The 9,026-nt window shown below is 49.5% G+C and overlaps 1 protein-coding gene across 2 annotated transcripts in view; it reads right to left on the reverse strand.

Annotated features, from left to right (window-relative positions):
• Nucleotides 1-6,944, reverse strand: part of WNT7B (Wnt family member 7B) — a 94,000-nt gene extending 87,056 nt beyond the window's left edge. Inside the window, exon 1 of one of the 2 annotated variants that reach the window (XM_062570835.1) lies at nucleotides 6,874-6,944. In XM_062570835.1, coding sequence (XP_062426819.1) covers nucleotides 6,874-6,944 — 71 coding nt within the window. Of the gene's footprint in view, nucleotides 1-126; nucleotides 210-6,873 lie in introns of those variants that run through there. The other variant, XM_062570829.1, reaches the window with a different exon arrangement.
• Between the last annotated feature and the right edge of the window lie 2,082 nt (nucleotides 6,945-9,026).

Here is a 9,026-nt window from a genome sequence, read left to right on the forward strand (position 1 = left end):
TCGCCCGTGCTGGCTGGTCCCGGCTCCCTCTGCTTGCTTTGCCAGTTTGCCCCTAGGTAGCTACAGCGGGGTCATTTCAAACCGTATTTCAGAGAGAGAGAGAAAAAAAAAATCTGGATCACTTACAGGTAACTCCCACTGGTAAGGATGAGGAAAATCTGAGGGTAATACACTGAGAGTAACACACTGCGAGATGAAAAAAGGATCATGGCTGAATCCCGTTTACACTCGTGGAGTTCGCTTCCTTGGTTATTCCTTTCTGGCCCCCCCTGGTCGTAATTCCCCACCCTTTTTGGTGTCAGCTGTGGCTTGAATCTGAGTTGGAATCCAGTCCCTTGGGCTTGGGGGGCTTTGTCTGTCTGTTTGTTTGTTTGTTTGTTTGTATTGTTGGGTCTAGGATTCCCCTGGTGCTAATGCTGCTCCCTGTGCAGAGTATGTGCGGCTGCTGCTGCTCTCGCTGCTGCTGCTGCCTCTGGGCTCCTGCCTGTCATGTCTCAGTGGTTGGAAGTTGTTACAGTGGGTTCTCGTGTTGGAATGAGGATGGTTTAAGGGATTTGGATGGCAGAAAGTGCCTCGCTCTAACTCTCCTGAGACTCGGGGCTGCCATTGGGCAGTCAGTCCCTGCAATCCGCCTACTTTCTCTCTCTCTCTCTCTCTCTCTCTCTTTTTTTTTTTTTTTTTTTTTTTAAGGGGAGGATGACAACGGAAAGACACTGATCTATCCCAGGCTGCAATGAAGCCGGGCTCCCCGGCCGAGCCCTCTCTCCTCTCTGTACGTCTTGCTCTGCCCGCAATCCTCGCCCGCTTCCCAGTACATTTTTACACCGCTGCCGCTGCGCTCGGGGGGATGCTCACCCCGGGCGTGTGTAGTGGCACCCCTCGGCTCGTCCCGGCACATATCCTAACCAGGGAGCTGGCAGCTCCCAGCCCCGGTCTCGGCTAATTGCTTTATTACAAGAGGCTGCCGCAATTCCCCCGAAGGGCTCCGTGCTCCCTCCAGCCTCGGCAGAAGCTTGGCTGCAGTTGCGCCTGGTGTTGAAAAAATGAAGCTCTAAGTTTCAGGGGGTCCTTCCAAAAAAAAAAAAAAAAAAAAAAAAAAAAAAAAAAAAAAAAAAAAGACCATATATGTTGTCGTAGCCTGCCGGAGTGAGAATTGAAGACCTACACACAAGCGTAGCTGCTTCCTGGCGGGGTTGGATTTCGCGTGAGAGAAGGGGAAGAAAGGGGCTAGTATGAAGGAGCCGGGGTTTGGGAGCGTTTCTTGGGTTCCCGCCACTCGCTGCTCCCAGGACAAGAACCGCTTTCTCTTTTCTTTTCTCTCCTTATCTCCCTCTTTCTTTCTTTTTTTTTCGTTTTCTTTTTATTTTCTAGAAGATGCAAGGCTGAAGAGACGTTTCCCCACAGGTTAGTTCTCACTTCTGTGCGTTCCCTTTGCGCCAGGCTGCTGCCGCTCCGGGGCCGCAGAGAGGGGTTGGGGCTGGGGCCAGGCGGCAGGATCTGCCCCGGGAGCGTTTCGCCCAGCGGAGCCGCAAACGGTGCGGCAGCGAAACGGAGCGGGAGCGATTCGCTCTTCCTCTTCGCCTCGTTGTGTGTTTGTCCTGTTGTTGTTGTTGTTGTCGGAAGAAAAGTTGGAGTGACAAGAGAGCTGGCGGGAAGACTTGCACTTCGGCTGCCAGGGGTTAGGGTTTGACAACAACCCTCGAAAGAGCAATGTGCATCGTAGACGATTTAATGCAATGCCAGCCAGAACTGGACTCTGAAACCTTCTCGCTCCTTAAGGTTAGCAACTGTTCGTCTCCAGTTATTTCCCTAATGACTGAAGGAGTTTTCTTGGCCAAACTCTTCCAAGCATCTTGGGAACACCTCCTCTACTTAACTGGTCCCACCGCACAGGCACAGCTGTCTCTGCGACTCAACGAAATAGCCTGTCAAAAAGGACTGAAATTACAGAATTCATATAAAAATGTTGTCTTCCCCTGACTCTACGCTAAGAGTCTTTACTGGGTTTTGTTTCACTGAACGTCTTTCGTCTGCAAATCGAGGAGCACATGCTTGTTCAGTTAACATCATTTTGGAAAACGTTAATCTTGATTAATAAGGGATGGAGGATTAAGCCCTGTTACAATTATTTAGATTCTAGAATCATCTGATTTCTTTATTCTTCTTTCAGATCCTTGAATCGTTGTATTTCTGTATACTTCTTTAAGTATATGCATGTGTGTATCTGTAGTCAGATAGATAGATATACTATATATGTGTGTGCTCGTTTTCCCTATCAGATATTTAAAACGCAATCGGTGCAGCTGTGCTGAACGTGAACTGGAAGAACTAATACCAATTTCTGACGTTTTATTTCTCCCATTTGTTTGGCTTCAGATATATTTTAAAATGTGCAGCCGCTTTTAAAGATGTACTCGGAGGGGAAAAATGAATTCTAAAAATGAAAAGTAAACGCTGGAGCTGGAAAACTTCGAAATGTGGCTGATAGACTTTGAGTTGGTTTAGCTGAAACGAACACGGTTTGCCATTCTCCGTAACTTCGGAACGAAGCTGATTTTACCCAGAGCTGAACTATGTAGAGGGAGTAAAATTGTCGTGAATAAAGCAATAGTACCGTTTGCTTTCGGGAAGATAGATTTTACTCTAAAGAGTTGGGCCAGTTATTAAATTAGAAAGCGTAATATGGAAAATATAAGAATGTTAATAGCTTATTAAATTCTATACAACTTCTTTCCATATGCATGTCAGTGTGAGACAGCGAGAAATGCACTTGTCGTGTTTTAAACGGAATATATTCCCGTCAGTAAAATGGTGTGGTACTCTAGGCGACTGTTTATTGGTAACACCTAATATGGGCATTTCAGCATCTGTCATTCCTTCTTCCACAAACGTACGTATCCTAGATAAAACAGAGGCAGAGCGGCAATGAAATGGTTGCCGACACCATGCGATAGAGAGCAGATGAACACGAGCAGGTGCGAATGAAGTATTTCCCTTGTCTTTGATCTGTGCATCGCCAGGTCGTTTCTGTTTTGCCGCAGACCGGCGGAGTGGCCGGCGGAGAAGCACCGCTCTCCTGTCTGGTCGGAACGGGGTATTTCTTAGATTCGCGGAGTTTGAAGTCTGGTGCAACGGCAAAGCAGGAGGGCAAAGGAAGAGCGGTTAAAGCGAGTGGGCGTCTGGCTGGCGAGAAACGTGCGGGACGCGGGTGGCGGCTGCAGCGGCCGGGGGCGCTGGGGAGCGGGTCCCTGGTCGGAAGGTGCGGGGAGGCTGGAGGCACAGCGGGTCTGAGCGCGGCTCGCCAAGCCCCTCTCGGGCCCCGGGTCCCCCCGGACCCCACTCGCCACGTGAGGCCGCCGTCGAGGCGCTTCTGCCCCGCCTGGCGCCGCTGTGGCCCGGCGGCATCTCTGCCCTGACGGGGCGGGACGGGGTCTCCTGCCGCGGCGGCCTCGGCGGGGCGCAAGGCCAGCGGGATTTCGTTGGCGCGTGCGGCAAACGCCGCAAAAGACAAGGGAAGTTTCCCCCCCCCCCCCGCCGCCGCTCCTCTTCCCCAACTCCCCCCAAAAGAGACCCAGCCGCCTTTCGTTGCTTCCCTGGGAAGTGCCCGCTCCCACCTCCTTCAGCCCTCGAGCATCCCTGGAGCCGCGCCTTGACCTCTGCAGTCGGATCGTCACCACTTCCCCTAGCGCGGTTTAATCCCCCCTTTTTTCCCTCCAGAAATGAAGGGAAACGGCGTGTTTTGCCCCAGAGCCCTGGTGTGGGCACAGCCCGTGGCTCTGTCTTTCCAATGGTCTCATCAGTCAGCCTCAGAGCATCCGCGGCGATTTGCATCCGTGGGACAGCTGTGATTTTTAACATTCGAGATATTTATTAATGAAACTGGAGCTATCTGCTCCGCGATCCTCGCAGGAACATTTCTGTTTCAATCCTGCTGCTAGCTGAGGTCAGTATTTGATTTAATCTATTTTCTCGAGGAGAGTTTTGGCGCCAGCAGGGTCGCAAGGGCTCTATGTTTTAGTGCCCGGATGTAAACTGCAAGTCAGTTTCCTCCTTGAGGGCTCCTACTCTGCTGCTGTGGCAATAGTGTCTCTGCTGTGTTTAGGCAATAGTGTCTAAAATACAGCGTGGAGACTACCGCAGCTATCCCCCGTGTCCCCTTCTTTGGGTTAAGTAGCATGGGAACAGACTCATCGTCGAGGGAAATATTAAGGGCTATCTCCCGCCTCTCCACCTCCTGCCTCTCTCTCTCTCTCTCTCTGGCAAGACCTCCCCCCCCCCCCCCCCGCCTCAGGATATAAAACAGACATGAAAGTGATGGGAATTTGGTGTGAGGGAGGACTCTCTACTTGGGGACTCTCGGACTCTCACCTCCTAATTGGAAATAGCAGTTGCTTTATACCAAACTAACAGTGGGACCCTGCCATGCCACGCTATGTCCCCTTTCAACAGCTGGGTGCACACTTGTGCATTGCTTTACGTCCTCTCCCCTTAGACTCCTGTTTGCTACTGTCCAGCCAGAAAGTGGAGCTTGCACCACATTTTATGAACATGTCCTCCGTAGCACGTAAAATAACTGCAGAATCTGAACTCTTTGCTCTTGCTGACACAATGTCGCTCTCCTTCACCCTGCAAATTAAAGCTAATGCATTGGAAGACAAACTACATTTTATCTCACTTCATCTCTCCCTCTCTATGCAAAAAGCTCCCTAGAAAAGGTATCATTACACTCAAAGGATATGGTTTCAACAAAATGGTAGTTCCAGTGGCTGATGAAAGAGGAAATAATTGCATCCCGCATGTCTAGTCTAGAAGTAGCCCTGGATATCAGAGCGAATTTCTCTCTTATTGTTCAGAGAAAGTGAAGTATCCTCATCGCCTTACAGGCATGGTGATAGATCTCATGGGGTTTCTATGAGGGCTTTTACTGTTTCTGCTGTCCACTCGGTTTTACTTCCAGGCTAGGTTCAACTGCATTCTTGCAATTTTTTTGCTCTGAACCCCCTTCTAAAAGAGCCGCACTCAATTTCGAAAAGAAGTCTGCCTTCCAGACTGTATCATATGCCCAAACTTCTGTTCCTTTAGAAATAAAACCACAGGGAAATGGAATAACAATACCCGTATTTTGCAACCCCTTTTTTCTGAGCTGGTCTGCTCCTCCGAGAGGGATGTGTTACACGAAGTCCTCCTGCTACCAAAGAGGATGGGGTGCCCTCGTCACCGTAGCACTGAGTTTACGGATACGCAGCCTCATCAAATCCACTCCACATTTAAATCCCTGTAAATCTGAGCTTGGAGAGTGACAGAACCGGGCCCTGCTGATCGCAGCACAGGGCAGTGCGGGTATTAAGCGCCGCGGAAACCTCCCCCCGCAACTCCGTCCTGCCTGCAGCAGGCGCCTTACGGGCACGGGCAGGGTGTAGGGGGAGCACGGACACAGACGCCGGCCCCGCACCGCGGCCGGGCGCCCGGCAGCGGATGGCCGGTGGGGCAGCGCCGTGCGCCGCGCCGGCACCTGTGGCGCTGGGGGCGGGCTCCAAGCCGTATCGAGGAAACCAAGCGAAGACGGAAACGCGGGCAAAGCCCGGCTGCTGCCCGCCGAACAACCTGCTGGGGACCCTGCGGCGAGAGGCCTTTTCCTAACCCCTTGGCTGCCGGGTGCTCCCCGTGGTGGCTTCCCGCCCTGTGCCCTCCGCGCAGCGGCTGCGCCCCCGCCGGCGGCGGCGCTGCGCGGCCCCGGCAGATCCTGGCGGCGCCGCGCTCGCCCCCGCGCCCGCCCCACCGCCGCCGGCCCTGCCCGGGGCGGGGGGCTGCGCCGCTGGCCCAGCCCTCCCGGGCATTGCTCCTCGTCTCGGCGAGCTGCCCTTTCGGGGCGTCCCCATCCCCATCCCCCCTCCCCGTATTGATTTCGAGGTGGGAAGCAAGCATTTTGAGACTGCAACTCACCTTATGCATTCTTGATCATAAAAAAAAAAAAAAAAGAAAAAAAAAAAACAGCTACGCAAAGACAGGATCTTAACATAAGAGTTTGTAGCTCGACAGGTAAGGACTCGGCTGGGGCTCAGGAATGTGGAAATTCAACTCAAGTCAGCCTACTGCGACGAGCAATATTAATAAGGGCATACAGGTAAGGGGGGGTGGGAGAGACGGAGGATGAAACTTGGCAACCCAAGTAACTAGGTGGCCGCGGTGAAATAAGAAGGAGCAACCGGCGGGCTGCTCCGCAGCCCTCGCGGCGAGGTGGCCGGCGGAGCCCACAGCGGGTCCCTGCGGCAGGGCCCGGCCGAACGCCCCGGGGCCGGCCCGCTGCCTGGCTGCCTTACCGCCGAGGTAGCCGGGCCAGTTGTCAACCTAATTTCAACACGTCCGTGTGATGGATAGAAGCGCAAATTGTGTCTAGGCCTGCATAAAACAAATCCCCGAGCGTAGATTCAGAGCAGAGATCTCCCTCCTCCGCCCCCCCCTTTTTTTTGGTATTTAAACTCTGTTATATTGTCCCCTCAGCAGCGGCTGAGTTAACTGTCAGGTTTTGTGTGTGTGTGTGTGTGTGTGTGTGTGTGTGTGTGTGTGCTGTACATATTTAAGTTCGCTTAAGCAGAGTCCCAAATAAAAGGCTCCGTCATCACCCACCCGCAGTCGGCTCCTTCCAGGCTCAGCGCGGCGGCAGCGCTCGCTCGCCGAGCGATTCTGCCCGCAGCCTGGGCCAGCAGCACAGTCCTCCGCGGGGCTGCCCCCTCGGACACACGACGGAGAGCGCAATAAGCGCTTTTTCTTTTTCTTTTCTCTCCCCCCTCCCCCCGCAACAGATTTGTTCGCAGGTCTGTAATAACATGACCCAAAAGACTTAAAGGAGATTTGTTGTGCACAAGAACTTACCCTAATTTGACATAGATGACTCCAAAGCATAGAAACACGTAGAAAATCCACTTCCGAAAGTTTCTGTGCATGATCTAGAGAATGGACTGAGCCATAAAAAAAAATTGCACAAAAAGTCGAACTGATCCTGTCGGTTAAATCCCAGTCAAGAGCATTTCTGAAGCTACCCAGAAGCAAAGGCGGCCGAACTGTAAAAAATCAACAACGGGAAGATAAGCAGCTCTTCCCAGAGCCATGGTGACCAAAGCCGGCTCTGATATTAAAGCTAAAAAGGGAAGAAAATTGAAAGAGCTGCTCGAATGGTAAAACAAAAACCCAAGGCAGACAGTCTGAGGGAGAAAATGAGCAAGCACTGATCTTGATCAACTGCCTCATAGAGCCCTGAAGTTCAATGTGTTTTTACTTGTTCTGACTTCCCCAGGTAACACTACGTATCTTGCAATCTATGGCTCCAGGTAGGAGGATCTCTCTCTCACTCTCACTCTCTCTCTGGCTTCCCCCCCCCCCCCCCCAACACACACACACCGTATGTGTCAGGATCTAATACGTATCTTATCTGTCTGGGTGCCTGTGCCTGTACGAGTTACGTGTGTATTTGTGCTTCAGAAGGCACGTCCTTAAGTCTGAGTGTTTGGGAAAACACATGAAAACGTATTCAATAAGGGAAATAAAGGACTCGTCATCTCAGATTGAAGTATTTTTTCACTTCCTCTAGTATGGGAACGCGGCTGGATTTATAACGCATTCACTTCGCAAAAGAGATTGTTCAGAGTTTTTTTTTTTTTTTTTTTTTTTTTTTTTTTTTTTTTACTTAATCGAAAAGAGGCAGGCATTAACTGCCGTTTGCTAATAGCTCCATATCCTAAAATAAGAGTCTCTGTGTGGGTCTCTGTATGTATAGACCCTCTGGTCATTCCGACCCTGTTGTACACTTACAAATGCTTGTCACTGATTTTGACTATTTATTTTTTCCAAAACAACCAAATATTCTTCCTCGTTTAAGAAACACAAATATTTGGCTTTTAACGCAAGTTTAGCATGTTGAGGTTAGTGTCCTGTGAAACTGGTGAGATGAAAGTTCCTCACTTTGTATTCAGACACTTAATAGTCTTTTTATAAAGCTTTCCTTCTCCTCTCCTCTCCTCTCCTCTCTTTTCTTTTCTTTTCTTTTCTTTTCTTTTCTTTTCTTTTCTTTTCTTTTCTTTTCTTTTCTTTTCTTTTCTTTTTTCTTTTCTTTTCTTCTTTTATTTTCTTTTCTTTTTTCTTTTCTTTTTTCTCTTTTCTTTCTTTTCTTTTCTTTTCTTTTCTTTTCTTTTCTTTTCTTTTCTTTTCTTTTCTTTTCTTCTTTTATTTTCTCTTTTCTTTTCTCTTTTCTTTTTTCTCTTTTCTCTTTTCTTTTTTCTTTTTTCTTTTTTCTTTTTTCTTTTCTTTTCTTTTCTTTTTTCTTTTCTTTTCTTTTCTTTTCTTTTTTTTCTTTTCTTTTTTCTTTTTTTTCTTTTTTTTCTTTTTTTCTTCTCCTCTCCTCTCCTCTCCTCTCCTCTCCTCTCTCCTCTCTCCTCTCTCCTCTCCTCTCTCCTCTCCTCTTCCCTCTTCTCCTCTCCTTGCTCCTCTCCTGCTCACTGATTTCAGAGTTGCTCAGTTTATTCCTACATTCTGAGGAATTATCTATTCCAGTCTACTACACAACGTGTCCCTGTCTAGAGACATATAGCTGCATGCATATGCATGCTTAAATAGCACTCATGTAATGCTTGTGAACTGTGAAAAGCTTTATAGATATGGATGCATAAACCTGTGTACCTATGCCCACTTAGACACTTACTGTTGTATACATGTAGTAACAATAAACACAGATAGCTCTAGGCACCTTCTAAAGAGCAACAGCTAAACACACACCAATAAAGGTTGAAAGGAAAGCAGGCAGTGACAAGCAAGCAAAAGAGGCTGAACACAGAACTTCGTCGTAAAGTTTTGACTCATAAAACAAAGGGTTTTTTAAAGCCCCATCAAGCTGTCGTGGTTGAAGAGATGCAGCGTGAAACCGTAGGTCTCTTTGAGATGACTCCTGCAGTCAGCGCCGCCCGCATCCTGTCATCCCCTCCACCCAGCTCCCCAAAACAGGGTCTCCTCGGAGCCCAGTAAAGAGATCTGAA

The sequence above is a fragment of the Rhea pennata genome, chromosome 1, assembly GCF_028389875.1.
Source record: "Rhea pennata isolate bPtePen1 chromosome 1, bPtePen1.pri, whole genome shotgun sequence".
NCBI classification, from domain to species: Eukaryota; Metazoa; Chordata; class Aves; order Rheiformes; family Rheidae; genus Rhea; species Rhea pennata.